This window comes from Onychomys torridus, chromosome 5 (assembly GCF_903995425.1).
Source record: "Onychomys torridus chromosome 5, mOncTor1.1, whole genome shotgun sequence".
Classification (NCBI taxonomy): domain Eukaryota; kingdom Metazoa; phylum Chordata; class Mammalia; order Rodentia; family Cricetidae; genus Onychomys; species Onychomys torridus.
The window spans coordinates 97,824,446-97,843,027 of record NC_050447.1 but is presented as its reverse complement, the minus strand read 5'-3'; the positions used below and the strand labels follow the sequence as shown (position 1 = coordinate 97,843,027).

General features: G+C 41.8%; 1 protein-coding gene across 1 annotated transcript; it reads right to left on the bottom strand.

Moving 5' to 3' along the window:
• Positions 1 to 756: 756 nt before the first annotated feature.
• Slc17a3 (solute carrier family 17 member 3) lies at positions 757 to 17,404 on the bottom strand. Its single transcript, XM_036188469.1, has 13 exons — positions 17,379 to 17,404; positions 15,761 to 15,874; positions 12,673 to 12,884; positions 11,667 to 11,900; positions 11,341 to 11,428; positions 6,377 to 6,463; positions 3,355 to 3,473; positions 3,073 to 3,234; positions 2,665 to 2,794; positions 2,433 to 2,580; positions 2,046 to 2,136; positions 935 to 1,071; positions 757 to 851 (listed from the first exon to the last, which is right to left on the bottom strand). The coding sequence occupies exons 2-12, from the start codon at positions 15,849 to 15,851 to the stop codon at positions 937 to 939; spliced, it is 1,497 nt and encodes a 498-aa protein (XP_036044362.1). The 5' UTR covers positions 15,852 to 15,874; positions 17,379 to 17,404; the 3' UTR covers positions 757 to 851; positions 935 to 936.
• Between the last annotated feature and the right edge of the window lie 1,178 nt (positions 17,405 to 18,582).

Genomic DNA, 18,582 nt, shown 5'->3' with positions numbered 1-18,582 from the left:
CTTGGCCTGATCTAGGAAATGACTTGAGGACAGTAATCTCTGTTTCAGACTGTAGAGGTCAGCATGGAGAATAATCCCCAGTGCTGTCTTGTGAACTTGGTCGACCCACTGATACCCACAAACCATTATTTTACAAAAACACTAAGCCAGTTTTACTTTTGAGCCCTACAAGTGATTTAACTACTTAATTAGGCAGATCCCACAGAAGAAAGATAACAGCCACACTGGGCAGTCTAGGACAATGTTAAAAGGGATCATTTGCACAGGACCAGGCAGAGGGCAAAAAAAAAAAAAACAAAAACAAAAAAACAAAAAAACAAAAAAACAAAAAACAAAAAAGAAAAAAACAAAAAACAAACAAACAAAAAAAAAACTACCAAGTGTTCTAGAGAGTATCAGAGCTGGCACAAAACAAAAAACAAAAAAAACCCAAAACAACAAAACCCCCAATAGACAGAGGAAGGAAGAGACTCAGGCTAGCAGTGTAAGCAGTGGTCGGGCGCGTGCTCTACTTCCGGTACCGCATGCATAGAACAAAACTAATGTCAAATCTGAAGAACAGAAGAGAGACAACTGCTCTACTAGGATTGCCTCTCTGGACCAAGCGCTCAAAACTTTTGTTCTTGTCTTTTAAAACTGTGAAACTACCACGTCACTACCCACATTCTCAATTAAAAGATGACAACCTGGTCCTTTGATATCATTTTACTTGGTTTTTTTATTCATCTTATATTTTCTTCACAAGAAATCTGAATGAAAGGGACAAGGGGGACCCTGATGTCATTTTTGATGGCAGTCTTCCCACATAGGAACCAGCATGTGTAATGATTTCTTCACTGGAGGTGGGACAGCTAAGGAAGAAAAATGACAGGAAATTAACAATTTGAAGTCCTGCCTCTGTGATTGTACTTCTACTGAAATCATTGTCTGTTACCTTCACAAACGAGTGAGCGTCCTCTCTTTAGCCCATTCTTGGACATCTGCTCTCCCAAACACGAGGTAGATGATTAAGCCAAATTGGTTAATGGCAAGCAATAAGAAAAAGAAATTCCTCCACCCGAATTCAGAGTCCTGGGAACACAAGACCCAAAGTACATATTACTTCTCTCACCTCTTTTTCTATGAAACTGAATTACTAATTCAGACAACAGTCTCCAGGGGTTTTCCATGCTGAGAATCATTTCCTAGAATTATCTTGATGTTCTACATTGGAGAGATTTGCAGACCCTCATGATTGATTAGATCTATAGTACTATGTTTGTCATTATTATCAAAGTGTCGCACACATTCTCTGTTGCCCAACCTCGCCTACAAATGCTATGCTAAAGCTGCTTCTAAGATTCTTCCATCCATGTCACAACGTGTTGAAAAGATACTGGGCATCAGAGCTATTTCCTCGGATCAGAACGACTCATTTTACCAGATTTTCAGTTTAAGCATTAGGAGATGAAGATAATGGTATTAATTTTCATACTGATATGAGAATGAAATGCTAAACAAGATTGTGATGTATAAAATACTTGTCATAATCAGGCAGTGGTGGCACACGCCTTTAATCTCAGCACTCAGGAGGCAGAGGCAGGTGGATCTCTGTGAGTTCAAAACAGTTTACAAACAGTGGTTTATAAAACGAGTTCCAGAACAGCCAGGGAAACACTGTCTGGGGGAAAAAAAAAATGCTTGTCATGATACCAGCATGTATCAGGCACTTACCTATGCTGCTTCTCCTCTCCTTCCTTCCCTGTGTGTGATTATTTACACAAATGAGAATTCAGCCTCGGATGGCTTGGCAGGCCAGCATGGAAACATGATCCTGAGTCACCATGGGGTTGTTTGTTTCCCATTTCAAATGGGGATCATGGGTGGAGCTGTGGTTAGTTCTTTGACTCTGGAATGACCTCAACTCTGGTTCATTCTGTCCTCTACTTCATGGTCACCCCAAATTCAACACTATTCCCCAACCTCTGAGTATACTCTAGCTATCATCACTTTCACAAATGCATGTGGTAGAGTACTTTAAAAGTCTGTCTTGGCATGGAAACTACCTGATTGAGGAAAAAGCCACCAACAATGGGTACCAGCACAGCAGATGAATGTGCCAATCCTCTTGATGTTCCCATGAGAAGGCTGGCATACCTGTGGATGATAGGAATGTCCCAAGCTAAACCCAGGCATACCTCACAGCATCTTTCAGGCCCATTTTATGTGTGAGTCCACCATGTAATTACATCAAAAAAGGACTTGGGCAATGTATATTCAATGTGAGGCTATATGACAAGTCAACACCCCTCCACCCAACACACCTTAGGCCCATCTAGGGTCCATGCTTATGATCTATTGTTTTACAAACTTTGAGACCTCAGAACACTATAGATCATCCCTTCCCCCACCCCCAGAAAATGTGAAACTAAGAGTAGACACAAGACTCCTACCTTGGGGCAATATCTAAGGCATTGATGTAGACTCCTGACTGACACAGAGAACTTACTCCACAGGAAAGTGTCAGAAATGCAATTGTTGTGATATAGCTGGACTGGACATAGGGAAGAGCCACAATGAGGGCTACTGGGGGGACATTTCCTAGGGAATGTGGAACAGACAAATCCAAGAGTGAGATGCATTCATTGACTTATAAGTCATTCAACTCTCATGCTCTGTTCTTACCTAAAATTGTGATGATTTTCCTCACAGTTATGAGTCTAAAATTCTTGCTCAGAAGAAAATCTGCGAGCTGGCCTCCAAGGATACCAACGACCCAAGCAATGAAAAAAGGAAGAGAAGACAGGAACCCATTCTGAGGTAAAAAGACTGAGTGAATGGCCATAATGAAGGTAGTGAAAAAACCTGTTGGCAATTCCCTCATAATCATCCTGACACTCGGAAACCATTCTTTCTTGGGAATCCTGGCCAGCTCTTAAGTTAGATCCCCAGCAAAGTTACTGTTACTGGTTTGAAAGATGAGATTATCTTGGGAAATGAGAGTTAATGCTCCTCGGATAGAATGATTTGTGCCAGCTGAAGAACTGAGGAATCATGCGAACATGAGGGAGGAATGGAGTGAAATTTACTCACGTCTCTGATGTTAATTTTGAACACAGAACTGATGTAGGTTGGAGTGTATATTATAAAGGTGTTAACAAGCCACTGGTGGGTCATAGTGCAAAGACATATGGACCAGAGTGGCAGAGATCTGAGCATGGCTTTGATGGGAAGCGACTGCTCTTCTGAGCTGACCTGAAAACAAATACATTGATCTGAGCAGTAAGATCAGCATGAGGCTCAGAGTCCCGGCCGCCCTTAGGAACCTGGATGTGGATGCAAGGCTTCTGCAGAGGCTGGAGTTTTTGTGAGTACCTGTTGGTGCAGGGAGGATATGATGTATTCCTTTTCTGGACCACTTATCCACCGGTGAGAGGCAGGGTCGTCATAAACCAGAATAAACCAGAGAAGGCAGTAGATACAGCCAATACCTCCTGCAAGCGAGGGGAGTGTTCATCAGAGAGCTCATTTTTTAAAAAGTGGACTTTAAATTATGGAATAATAATAGGCTTGTTTAAATGTTGTAAAGATAGCACACACCTCTTGTCCTGCATCTTCAGTGTTGACATCATAGAACATCTGTCAACACTTTCTTGACTCCTTACTACTAAATCCTGAACTTTACATGGATTTCACATTTTTCTTTTTTTAATTGGTGTAACAGTCATTGCACATAATGTTGGTTTTTGATCATTCCTTTTAAATGTTTTGAGCATGGCAGCTTCTTCCCATCCCTCCCTAGTTACTCCTCTTCCTCCCCTCCTTCCAGTTACTAATATCCTTCCTCAGCTGCCTGCTTGCTTTCATGTGTGTATACGTATGTTATGAGTCATCTATGTGTACATGTACGCATGCATGCATTCATGTATGTATGTATGTATGTATGTATGTATGTATGTATGTATGTGTATGCATGTTATGACTATGTACGCATGTATGTATACATATAGCTAGGTAGACAGATGTGCTTTATTGAGAATTTTAGTTTCCACAAATGAGAGAAAAATACATGGATTGTTTTCTACATCTAACTTATTTCTCTTACTATGATGATTTCTAGTTCCATTCATTTTCCAGAAAATGACATAATTTCATTCTTTGTTCTGGCTGAATCAAATTCCACTGTGGCTCTGTGCCACAGTCTCTTTATCTGTTCCCTGTTGCTGGACATCTAGGCTGGATCCATGCCTGGGATACTGCGAATAGTGTAGCAATAATTATGGATGTGTAGATCTCTGGACTTGGCTGCCTAGAGCCCTGTGGGTATATTGAAGGGATTGTTCTCATGTTGGGGCATTTTCTAGGATAAGCTATTGCCAAAGCTCATTCTGAGCACTTCCGAGTTCTCAAACAAGTGGTCTCATACATTTCTTTACATTTATTGTTTATTTGTTTATGGGAAGGGGGTCAAAGACCTTAGGGAGAGCATAACACTTATTAGCCATTTTAATAGGTTATATGGAGGTATAATTTTGATTTTCATGCCTCCATGACTAAAGATCCTTGGTTAAGAGTCTGGTGTAGATCTGTGATCTCTCTGTGTGGATTTGGTGAAATATTTCTGCTCAACTGAGGCTTTTGTATTCTCATTGAGTTTTGAAAATTATTTACAAATTTTAGAGAAACGTAATTGTTTTGTAGATATCTTCTCCTTAAACCAGTTTGTCCTTTTATTATTTTAGTGATGTTTTTTGAAGAGGATATATATTTTTTAACTCTGTTCATATCCAATTCATCAATTTCATCTATGGCTCATATTTTTGCTGTCATATTTAGGAATTCTTTGGTTAATTAAAGGACCAAGAATTCCCCCCCTTTTTCTTCTAGAATAATTTTTCCAGATTTTATATGTAGGTCTGGGCCGGGCGGTGGTGGTGCATGCCTGTAATCCCAGCACTCGGGAGGCAGAGGCAGGTGGATCTCTGTGAGTTCGAGGCCAGCCTGGTCTACAAAGTGAGTTCCAGGAAAGGTGCAAAGCTACAGAGAAACCCTGTCTCAAAAAAAAAAAAAAAAAAAAAAAAAAAAGAAAAAAAAAAGAAATTATATGTAGGTCTGGTGTTCGTGTGTGTGTGTGTGTGTGTGTGTGTGTGTGTGTGTGTGTGTGTGTGTGTATGGGGGCGGTTGGTCTTCCTTGATTTTTTTGAGACAGGAATCTTAATGACTCTTGAGCTTATCTAGTTGCCTAGGCTGCCTGGCTAGTATTTCTTTATGGTTTTTGTTTTCTCGGCCTGTTCCTGCTCAACAGAACACTATTTCGATAGCCCAGACTGGTCTCAAACTCTCCGTGTTATCAAGAATGACCTTGAACCTCTGGCCTTCCTGTCTCTGCTCTCTGAGAACTGGGATTAGAGGCATGTGGCACTGTGCCCAGTTTTCTGTGGCACTGGAGACCAATCCCATGGCTTCATTCTAAGCAAGAACTTTATCAACTGGCCTACATCCCAACCTTGTTCCATCAGTTTTTGCATGGCGCATTTGGGAGCTCTGCTGTTGGGAACATGTGCATTTCAGATTCTTGTGTGTTCTTGTTGCATTGGTAATACTCCTTGTTGTGAAGTTATCTTCATCTGGTATTTTTTGTTTGTTTGTTTGTTTTGTTTTTTCGAGACAGGGTTTCTCTATGTAGCTTTGCGCCTTTCCTGGATCTCGCTCTGTAGACTAGGCTGGTCTCAAACTCACAAAGATCCGCCCTGCCTCTGCCTCCCAAGTGCTGGGATTAAAGGCGTGTGCCACCACCACCTGGCTTTCATCTGGTATTAATATATCCACCCAGTTATCTCTTGAGTAATGTTTTCATGTTTCTTGAGCCCTACACAGTCTCAAGAACTGACAATAACCCATCTCTGGCCTCAAGAAACTCACTGATTGGAAGAGGAGCAGGTGTGTAAACAAAACAAACTAATAGGAAGTTTGAAAATAAAATGCAAAGCCACTCCACGAATTACTCTCAGTGTTTGATATGTTCTTTTCTTTGGGAAACTTGAGGCTTGCCCAGGACCCCGCCACTTTGCTATGTTTAACCAGACAAACCCTCCAGCTACACTTAGCTCCTAGGATCGATTTCTTCTGTCTCCGAGAAAGCACTGCTCTGAAGGCCTTCCCCTCCTGCCTGCAAGGCACAGTGGAACAATGATGGTTGAGCCTCTTGGTGGAAGAGCAGTACTTTATATGAAGCCAGAGGACTTCCACATCTTGGCTAGCAAAGGTTATCTCCTTATATTGTGATATTCTGTTTCCCAAACATTTTGATATTTTGTCTCTCTTTCTTCAGAAAAGTACACACAAATGCACAGCCTCAGAAGAACATCACTGAATATCGCAGAAGCCAGCTGCTTACCAAAGATATAGAAGACAAAGGGCCATCCAAGGGCTTCACTAATGACGCCACCCACAAGGAGGACGGTGAAGATTCCCAACACCATTCCTGTAGAGAGACAGAAAGAAGGGGGTGGGACTCAGGCCTTCTGCCAGATGAATAATGTAGGCAAGATAAACACCAAGAAGTGCCACAAAACCACAGAGTAAGCATGTGCAAACGTAAAACCTTCAGCCTTCTCATTTAATTCATCTACTTCCTGAGAGTCTTTCTTCCCCCTCAAAATTACCATTGCAGGTGACTGTCATACCACCCTTCAGGTTATCTTAATTTTCAATTATATACACTTATTATTGAATAAAGCACATAAAAACTCAAGGTTGTTTTACGTCCTCTAATTCTATCCCCCATCCTTCTGAAGACAAATGTCACACCAATTTATTGTACAAGAAACAGTCATTCACCTTATTTTTTGTGCACTTATATGCTATTTATAGAAATCCACACATTCATTCTCTTTGTAAATGCATTTACAGGAAGCGTATTTCTCCATAAATATGCTAATGATACTATTTTAATTTCTATAACTTCACAGGGCATTCTAATATATGTTAGTCATATTCCCATTTCACAATTTTTCAAATATTTGCAAGCTATCTCACTTTTTATGCTTAGTCAACTTGTCAAATTTCATGTGTGTGGAGTTATTATTTTAAAATAAGTACAAGCATAATAGCCCAAGGGTTTTAATCATCTTTAAATTTTTTATTGTTTAATTATTATGTGTGTATGTGCAGTGTGTGTGTGTGTGTGTGTGTGTGTGTGTGTGTGTGTGCAGTGTGTGTGCACATGAGTGAAATGCTCATGGAGGATAGTAGAGATGTCAGGTCCCCTGGAGCTGCAGTTACAGGTATCAGTGCTGGGAACAGAACTTAGGTCTCTGCAAGAACAGTCCATCCTCTTAACTATGGAGCCATCTCTCCAGTTCCAACATTCATCTTCATTGAGCAATTGTTCTTACAAATATCTCCTTTGCACTGTAGATTCTTGTAGCATGAATCCTAATTGGCCTTGTTAATAAAAACCCAGTGCCAAAAACCCAGGGGAAAATGCTGAAAATTCAGAGAAGCCAGCCACCTAGTTCTTACCTTTACAAACTCCTCAGCTGAAAGGAACCTGAGTTCCCGTCTCCTCCCACCTTATATTCCTCTCTCCACTCAGCCATATTACTTCCTGTTTCCACCTCCCTAGTGCCAGAATCAGAGGTGTGTGCCACCACTGCCTGGTGGCTGGCTTTGCCCTCTGATATTCAGGCAAGCTTCATTTGTTAGAGAATATACAAAATACCACAACAGATTCTAATTCTAAACAGGCATTATTGCTCATTTCATTAACTTTGTTTATATCATTGTATTTCACAGTCAGAAGTTATAGACATCTGTGGAGTCAGATCTACCACCCTCTAGATTTACTCTTTTGCCTAGACTTCTTTTTAACCTACACTGCAATGTACAAATGATTGTTTACATATTCTTTTTCTTTTATTCATGTTTATAGTAGCATATTGTCTATGCTATCTCATTTAAATACTGGCAATCAAACTTGCCTGTGATCAAATATAGCCAGCTACAGTTAAATAAACTGCCCCAGGTTGGCCTTTTAATAACAGGAAAGGAGCATTTGAAAGAGAATACCAAGTTCCAGAGTGCATGTATAGAAAACTAGAATTGGGTACCTACTCTACCACCAGGTCCACCCAATCAGTGTCTTTCCCCTAAATGTCTGCCTCTACCTTGGTTATGATGGGGGACAGACTCCTCTATCCAGCCAAGGTCAAGCGCTTTCTGTTCTCTTGACTTCCCCCGTCCCAATCTACTTCAAGGCCGGGCTTCTAAGTGTGTGCCCTCTGACTTCTTCACCTTCACTTTCCTCTCCACTCTTGACTCTTTCCCAACTACATGCAATACCAATACCATAGGATTCATATTGGAAATAGAGTACAAGTTTTGGTGTTCTGTTGTGTAGTAGCAGGCAGAGTGTAAATAATGATAGCATACTACATTTAAAAAAAAAAATCTAAAAAGGAGAATTTTGAATAATTTCACTACAAAGAGATAATCAATGTTAGAGGAGATAAATATGCCTGGATTTGAACATCAGTAAGTGTGCACATGTACCGAAATATCTCATGGCACCAGGCCATTGACATTTATGATTTTTGAGTCAATTAAAAACAGATTTAAAAGTTAAAATATTTTTCAACATTCTAAAAATATAAAAAGGAGTGAAAACAAAACAAATATTGGCCTCTTTGGAGCCCCTTCTGTACATTTTGGTGTTTCTTTGTCCATCTGCAAGGGAAACTCCTAAAAGGCTGTGGCCCTGAACATTCAAGAGGTATATGAGCTACCAGTTCCTAGAGTGCTGGGGTCTGTGACATTTGAATGGACCCATCTCTTCCTTGTTCTATATCATAAGTCTGATATCTCAGGAGTTTCTTTAGCATTTAGACATTGATAAATATTTTACCTTGGTTCGCTCCCCACCCTTTAAAGGGACCACATATCAACACAGCACTACTGATTCAATACCTACAAAGGCCTGGGCCAGCCAGCCACCCTATGGTGTTTCCCATTCTGCCCCATGACTCAAGAAACAAAACACAGCAATGATCAGGATCTTTAGTCGACCTCCTCTGCTCTTCCCTGTGTCTCTTCCATAGAGCTAGTAGATGTCTTTGGTCCAGGATGTCTTTCATCCTGTTTTGTTTGAATTCTAACTCTGTTTTTCATAACCACTCCCTTGGTGAGAAGGATGATGATGTAGAAAGACAGAGAAGAAATATTTAGGCATCTGAGCACATATGGTCCTTCCATGTGTTTGTCTCCTATCTCTCATGAGATAACTATCCCATTCCCTTGTCTCTCTCTCTCTCCTCTTTCTCTCTTTCTCTCCTTCTTGCTCTTTCATTGTGTTTTAAATTAACTCAGAAAGTTGTGCAATCATGGCATGCAATTTGGTTTGAGAGCCTGATGTTTCCTAAGCAAATAAGACATTTTCTTCTTCCCATCATTTACTAGCCTTAAGAATGAGCTATGAGCTGGGCAGTGGTGGTGTATGCCTGTAATCCCAGCACTCGGCAGGCAGAGCCAGATGGATCTCTGTGAGTTCGAGGCCAGCCTGGGCTACCAAGTGAGTTACAGAATAGGCACAAAGCTACACAGAGAAACCCTGTCTCAAAAAACAAAAAGCAAACAAAATGTATCTTTCATAGCCCCTGAAAGCATGTCCAACCGATGATTCACAGACCACCTATACTCCAGGATAGCTATGAATACAGCCCATCATTAAATCTTAAACTTACTTAAACATTATGAACTATTCTATGATTGTTTTTCCTCATTTTTATTAGCTTTTTGAGAATATCATGCAATCTATTTTGATCATATCTACCCCTCCCTAATTCTTTCTAGATCCATCCATCCTTCCCAACCCACCCAACTGTGCCCTATTATTTTTAAACCATTAGGTCCAATTTTTGCTGCCTGTACACTTTTGGATGAGAGGCCTTCACTAGAGGGTGGTCAGCACAACAGGGCCACATTCCTAAAGGAAACTCAACTCAGTTCTAGTTTGGGATGAGACTTCACAACATTTTAATCTCTCGATTTTATTCTCAAGTGTGAACTCTGTAGATGACAATGTCAAAGGTTTGAAACACCTACAAAGAATATGCACTGGAGGCCGGCAGTTGCCAAGCTCTTTGGGCCCTAGGCAGGTGCTTTTCTGGAGAGGATTTTTTTTTTTTTTTTTTTTTTTTTTTGGGTTTTTTTTGTTTGTTTTTTTCCTAGCTTTCTGGGTAGAGCAATCCCGTCTTCTAATTCAGGCATCACTGTAAGTGATGTGAGTCTTACCGAGGCAGGAATGTGAGCTCAGATGGCTCCATTTGGATGGAATTTTTCCATCTGCTCTCTCTGTGCCAACCTCAGGAAGCCAGGAGCTTCCCTATGAGGAAGCCAGGACGTTTCCTATGTTTTCTGAAGTCAGAAAACAATTTCTTCCTGGAGTTCCTCAAGCAGTTCCTCAACACCCAAGACAAAGAAGCCTGTGCTGGGATTACCCTTTTCATTCATGCATGTTATGGCCTGTTGTCCGAGTGGATCCCACCGCTTCAATGTCCACATTCTCATGCTCCTTAGTCCCTGGTTTCTCTTGTGTTCTGTGATCATCTCACAATTGGGTAACTGAGGTGAATCTCATTTGTCTAAATTGGATGCTCCCTTTCTGACAGCTAACATAAACTCCCATAACCCACACTGGATACTACCATCCTGGGTTTCTGAAGGAGTTTTAGAGGCCCCCTTTAAAGTATGTGGTGCTTGCTGAAGCTTGACTGAGACATGAGTTTGATTCCCAGAACTCACATGGTAAAAGGAAAAAAATTGGCTCTTGGTAGTTGTTCTTTGACTTCCAATACGTGCTGTGGCATGCATGTGTAGTAAGTACATAAATGTAATAAAAACTTTTTAAAATAAAGATGTTCTCAGAACAATTTAGTGCAATTACAAATATCATTAATTTGAATCTGTATGTCACACTGAATGTAAATATTAGCTTCATATGATGGCCAGGAATTAATATATAAAAATTAAGCTGTACAAATTTGTTAAAAAAAAAAAACATTGGTAATTGCTTTTACAACCTTTCTGCCAGTGAGTTGAAATTAAATTCCACAAAATAAAAATGATCAATTTGAAGATATAAAAAATATTTTTAGATGTCAGAAATCATACCACAAGCAAAGTTATGCCACAAATCACAATACAGGCAAAATAAGTCATAGCACAAATGAAGAGTTGGTTTACTTAATCTGTATAAACACTTCATTAACATCAAGTAAAAGATAAAGAACTGTTCGATAGAAACACTGTTCAGGAGCACAGTGGGAAGTGTGGGGTTGCCAGCTCCCATCTGTACACATTTACCTGATAGAGCAATGCTGCAGAGTCGGCTGCGCTCCCCCGGAGGAGCCCATCTCTGCCAGAGTGCAAACTGACCCCCGTATCCAGCGCCCTGAAATCAAAATGGCCAGAGATATTGATATGATGTCATCTAGAAATTCATATTCAGCTCAGAGTTTGAAAATATTCAGTATCTGGGACTGAGTGTGGTAACACACATATGTAAGCCCAGCACTCAGGAGGTGGAGGCAGGTGGTGGATCTCTCTGGGTTTGAGGCCAGCCTGGTCTACATTTAAAAAAAAAGAAAAGAAAAAAAAAAAGGAAAGAAAATGCTCAAAACGCTTGGTACCTGGGTTAAGCCCTGGACTGCTCGCGTTGCCAGGAGAACAGCTAGTCCGAGATTGGCAGCCAGCGGGACGAAGAGAGTGAGCAGTGAGGACCCGAGCAGAGCAACACCGACCACTTTCTTTGTTCCTAATTTCCCAGCCAAGAATCCACCAGGACCCTGCATCAGCATCATGCCGTACTGGACGGAGCTGAAGATGAATCCTTGGGTTTGAGGACTCCAGTTATACACAAGGGCCTTTGGACAGCGCAAAATGCTCTTGTGAGCCACATACCAGAAGGCACTTACCTAGTCTAAGAAGCCTCATTAGGTCTGAATTTTCTCAGTTAAGATTTTTGAACACAGGTGGACCTGGTTGCATAGGTCTGTAATACCAGCTACTTAAGAGGCTGAGGCAGGAGAGACACAAGTTCAAGGCTGGCCTGGGCTACAAATGGAGCTCAAGGCCTGCCTGGGTAACTTAGTGAGACCCTTTCTGAAAACAGAATCAATGTAAGAGAAAAGAGGGAGGGCTGGCAAGTAGCTCAGTTGCAGAGCAATTGATCTAGGATGTGCAAGGCTCTGGCTTCTCTTCCCAGAACTGTAAAACGGGGTTTCGAACATATAAACTCTAGAAAAATAAATAGAAAATGAAGAGCAAAAGTTTGAGCGTAGGGGCTGGAGAGAGGGCTCAGGTGGTAAAATGCTTGCTGTGCAGGCCTGACAAGCTCACTTCAATCCCCAGAACCCACATAAAAATCCCAGCATTGTGGCTTGTAACCTCATCACCGGGGAGGCAGGAACATGAAAACCCCTGGGACACTCTGGGCAGTCAGCACAGCCTGGCATACAAGTCTCAGGTCCCAGGGAGACATCCTGTCTCATGAGAAAAGGTGTCATACTTCTGAGCTATGACACCCAAATTTGTTTGACCTTTGGCTTTCACATACATGCACACACATGTGTGTAACACACACACACACACACACACACACAATGGGAGCACAAACTTAAATTCTGAATTGCCTACCTTTACAGAAAGATGCTTTGAGGTTTCATGTTGGTCACCATTTAAATCGGTGGGAAGCCCTTCTGTGGAGCTGTTCAGGTGAGGCTGGTAGTCTGTGTTGTTGACCATGGCTACCATAGTGATGCTTATGATGGAATTCTGTGCTATTAATGTGAAGTTGCTTAAATGTGCGAGGAAGGCCATTCCGTAGCGCACGGAACACAAACTCGGGACTGGAAGGAGGACACGACATCATGGCTGGCTTTACCGAGCTAGCGTTAATTTTTCACAAGGTATAATAGAAAGCATGGCTTGGTGGTGTAAGCCTGTAATCCCAGCACTTGGGAGGTGGAGGCAGGAGGATTAGGAGTTCGGTGATCATTGGCTGCTCTTTGGGGCCAGCTAAATATGGCCTTGTCTGAAAGTCACTACTGATCATCTGATGACCTAAATGACCATTCTATCTTTGCTGGATCAGGACAGAGAGATTCAAAAGCAGCTGATAGGTGAATTGAGTCAAGGAACATTTTATGCTACAGATTTGTAGAGCTGGCTTCCTTCCGGGCTTCTGTCCTTCCTATAATTTTGTCTCTCCCATTCCTAAGTAATTCAGTTTTAGAGCTGATGAAATGATTCACAGTAAGTAAATATGAAACTTACATTAAAAGTTAAATATATATACTCATACAATTCATAATAAATTATATGTAAATCACATGCATATGTACATATATAGCATGTCTAACTAGTGATATATAATATATTATGTTTATCTTACATATCAAACATATAATGTATATAATATATCATGCCTAATGTATACAAATAAAATTTAAAGTTTGAAGTAGCTGAGGATAAACTTTCACTTAAAATCTAACATTAAAAAAAAAAAAAATGAATCAGCCGGGTGATGGTGGCACAAACCTTTAAACCCAGCACTCGGGAGGCAGAGGCAGGCAGATCTCTGTGAGTTCGAGGCCAGCCTGGGCTACCAAGTGAGTTCCAGGAAAGGCACAAAGCGACACAGAGAAACTTTCCCCTCTCCCCTCTCCCCTCTCCCCTCTCCCCGAGCCTGGTTGCCTTGTCCAAAGCACTGAAAACACAGGTGCCGCAGGTGCATGAGCACCCGTGAGTGACATGAGAGAGTGGTTCAGAAATGGACCGCTAAGGAATGTTGGCTAGAGAGTGGATTGCTTCCCAAGCTCTTAAGGCGGCTTTCCATTGCTTCTGGGAAAGCCCTGCAGCTTGGTACTGCGTAGGTGTCCTGACAGTGCACTTTAGACAGACCTGCCATGATAAGATTGTAGGACTGCAGGAATCTGTGTTCACTAGCCCACAGGTATCCTTTACAGATGAACTTCAACAAAGGGCACTCCGGAGGGAGCACTCTGCACTTTCCTTCTTTCTCAGAAGTAGATCTTAGGTAACCGCTATGGTAAATCAGCTGAGCATGCAGAGCTCAGCATCTTCTCAGGGGGTGTCCTGCATGGGTACTTTAGCAGACCAGTTGTCTGTCTCTTGGGGAAGCCTACATCTGCCCACCTGAACAAGCCAGTTGGCTCACTTCAGGGAACTGGATAGGAACCTGACAGAGTACCCTCCTAAGCCATGCTCTCCAGTCCAGTTTGTATCTTCAGTTCTTATGGAACACACACCTATTGATCACTCCCCATGTATAGCAGCACACAGCTAGTGAACCTCACATCCCAGAGACAAGAATAACATACAAGGCAAGGCAGTCAGTCTGTCTTAGAGGGTGTCTGTCAGTGCTGTGCAGAAAATAAAGCAGAAGGAGGCAGAGTCTCCAGAGCTCCTGAGAGTTGATCATGCAGGCATCTGAGGGGAAGGCATACTCCATGCCCTGCTGTGGAAGAAGAGAGCCTGGAGTGAGTGTTCAAAGAGCCAGCACCAGGTGAGTAAGACAGAGGAGAGAGGGCCAGAGCAGAATCCAGTCTTAACGGTCTCATGGGACTGTTGGAGGTGCTGTGACTTTTATTTTGAGTGGGGGGGGGGGGTAGGAAGCACTGGAGGGGCTTGTGAAGAAGTGAGACAGGACGAGACCAAGAAAAGAAGTTAAGCCACATATTTTCATCTGTATTGAGACTGAAAACCAAAGCCTCTGTTTCACTGGAAGAGAAATAGCCATGAATTTTGTCTCAAAATTATCATTTTCATTTCAAAAGCGAAGGCAATAATCCAAATGTTATTCTCCAAGTGCTATGTTATTTTACTATAAGACATACAACTTAATAGTTCTTATGTATAGTCCAAATGCATAGACTAACAAAGTCACATATGCATTCACATGTAGATAATAACAAAGTATCAAAACCAAAAATCAGCCACAGGAGGGCTTCTCGGGTAAATAAATGTGGCAGGTGGACCTGTTAGAGTCATCAGGCATGCATTCTACTCCCTGCCTTCCTGCAGACAGTTGACCTTTCTGCTTCCACATCATCTGCATTCCATCTGAAGGAAGGAAGGGGCAGAGCCAGAGGTGGACAGGGAACACAGGGGAGGCTAGAGAAGAGGGAGAAGAGAAAAATATAATGTCACGTGGATGAGGATTCCACAATGAGACCCATTCCATGGTGAGATAACTTTAAAGAATTTAAAAAGTTGAAAAGAATAAGGTTTGTTATTCTTATAAAGCAATACAGGAAAATATGTTAGCAAGTTAAAATACAGACTGGAGTTACATAAAAATCATATAGAACAAATGCAGTAAAAATTATGTTGGGTGAATTAAGCTTACAGAAATGTTACATTTCTTGATTTTGGATATTCATATAATTTGTTACTTTAAGTAATGTGATTATGTTTGCAGTATTCCATGCAGATATTAAAGGAATGGGATGTGGAGCTGTGTGGTGACAGCTTTGTTAACAGTTATGAAGAGTAAACTCATGGATAACAAGAAAATAACTGTGAAAAACTATTTTTAGAAGAATGTTTCCTTCTTTTACATAACCGTGAGATGTGCATTAATGTTACTGTGTTTCAAAATGAATCAAAAACGTAAAAGTGATGAGTTCACTATTACACATGACTACATCACAGAAAAGAATGCAACTTGAAGTCAGTGGACAAGCAGCTATGCACAGCTTACCTTTCTGGGAACGGGTCTTCTTGTCCACCTGCACGCCTAGAACATACTCACTTTGTTCACTTACAGGTTTCAATTCTACCTCTGTGGGCATGGTGGTTTTTTCTTTCTGGGTGACTAGTTTTTATCAGAAAAAAGGGAAGAAAATAAAAGAAAGCAGGTTCATAGAAAAGAACTGGTATGATGTTACCCTTCAGTTGAAATTTATGAAGAGAGAGAGAGCTTCTTGGGCCACAATAATGGGACCCTGACTTGAGAAACAGTGGGGATGGGACTTGAAATGGGGCTTCAATTCCAGACAATAAAGGGGGTTTCTAACTTTTATAGGTTTTCAGGTTGGTGAGCAAGTTCCACACCACAAGATCTAGTTTGTCCTGCCTTTGTACCAGAAATCAGGAAGGCACTGATAAAGATTAGTATAATTCAAGGTTATTAGTTTAGGGATGGGTTGGACGGGTATGTGGGGAGAGGGGCTGGTGAGGAGTAGGGGCAGGGCTGGGTTTCACAGCTGTAAATGAGAGACTGAAATGTCACAGCAAATTTTATTATCAACTCTCCATCCCAGAGAGCTACAGAGGTGTGTGAGCTGATTTCTGAGGGGAAGAGAGGAGGGAGGGAGAGAGAGTTAGAGGATCTGTGGCCTAACAGTGTCCAGGCAATATGTAACCCATAGATGTGAGTTAAAGGGAGATGCCTTTTGGGACATTTGAAGATGGGGATCAAGCAGTCAAAACCGGGCCCATTGCCTCTAACCGGGGCACGGGGTTCGCTGGAGCTGGTCACTATCTCCTACTTCAACACACTTGGCATCCTGCAACTCAGGCCTGGGACTGCTTATGATAGGATTTAGCAGACGCACTGTAGAATGCCTGAAGAACTCTGGCTTGGGAGCCAGGCTCACCTCAGTTCAAATACAGGTTCACAGTCTACCCACTTTACCAGCGTGACATAGGAGCAAACCTGAATGCCCATTTCTCTGTCTGCTACTAACAACTAAGTCCTATGTGTGTGATACAATTCAGATCCTGTATTGGTACTGTCCATGAATTGATGCTATCTATGTCTGTAGAGTTTATTGAATAACCAACAGGACCTCATCTTTTTCACATGAGAAAGCTCATGGCTGTGGTATAAATATTAGGATCTCTGTGCCAAAGGAAATTGCTATGTAGTGCACTGTGTAGAATTGCAAGGTGTTCAGTGCTCAATTTTACTTAAGGATTAGGACAAGAAAGTCACTTCACTCTTGCCACTAGTAAACTGACTTATTGATACATTGCTCCAAAATCTTTTTGTAGCATCATGAGCAGGATTAGGACTGCAATGATAAACGGGCTAGGAACCAATCTGGTCACAGGAGATGGCCAGTTCAGGTCACATAGAGGCTATTGCTAGGAGTCTTAGGTGTGGTCATCCTTGTGGATTCCTGAGAGATTCCCCTGTGCCAGGTTTTTACCTGACCCCAACATGCCCCCTCTTTCCAGTAGTCTTTTCAGTGCTCTTCCCCTACAACCTGATCACTCATGTTCCCATTCCCACCCTCTCTCAGTCCACTCACAAAATCTCTTCTATTTCCCCTTCCCAGGGAGATCCATTCTCCCCTATGAACCCTCCTTGTTACCTAGTCTCTCTGAGTCCGCGGGTTGTAGCATAGTTATCCTTTACAGATCAGAGAGGCGTTATCCAGCAACTGATGGAAACAGATGCAGACCCACAGCCAAACATTAGGCGGAGATGAGAGAATCCTGCAGAAGACGGGGAGAAAGGATTGTGGGAGACAGAGGGGTCAAAAACACCACAGAGAAACACAGAAGCAACTAACCTGGGCTCATAGGGGCTCACAGAGACTGAACGGACAACCAGGGATCCTGCATGGGACCGACGTAGGCTCTCTGCATATATGTTACAGTTATGTAGCTTGGTCCTCTTGTGGACTCCTAATAGTGGGAACAGGGCTTGTCTCCAACCCTTTTTACAGGCTTTGGGGACCCTACTCCTCATACTGGGTCTCCTTACCCAGCCTTAATACATGGGAAGGTGCTTAGTCTCACTGTAACTTGATATGCCTTGTTTTGTTGATACTCATGGGAGACCTGACCTTTCCTACACAGAAACACAAGTGGGGAAACAGATTGGGGGATGCGGGCAGAGGGGAATTGGGGGAGGGACTGAGAGGAGAGGAGGGAAGGAGGGAGAAAACTGCTGCCTGGATGTAAAGTAAATAAATTTCTTTAAAAAACAAAACAAAAAAACAAAAAACAAAATAAAACAAAAAAACATAATGACATGGAAAGGTTGGAATGCTATGGACCCAGAGGCTAATTATTTTAATTTGGGATACATTTAGCCACTTCAGCAGCCATTCCTTGCCCACCTCTGTTATAACTAACATTCCATGACCAATAAACAAAACCCTTTTGAAATCTATTGACTTAACAGACTACTTACTAGCTTCCACCAAAGTCTCTGAATATTATCAGATAGCACCTGAGGCCTACAGAAAAACTTCCTCTGTCTTGCCTTACCTGCCTCTCTAGTGTACCGTCAATGTATTTTAAATTTGCCTTGATTTATTACTTTCTTTGTTCTGTAAAACTACAGAATTTATGAAACAGCTTTCATGTTGAGACATATAATTTTTGGGGCAATCTAAATTTGTATGCCTTTTGTATTGCTAATGTAACAGGCTAATGCTGATTTATCTAGAATAGTTTTCATAAATGCTAGAACCCTCTTCCATGTCTCCAGCAGCTGTCAGGCTAGCAAAAGTAATTGCAGCCAGCTGCTGCTGTGAACTCAGGACCCTGAACAGGGTACATGACCTC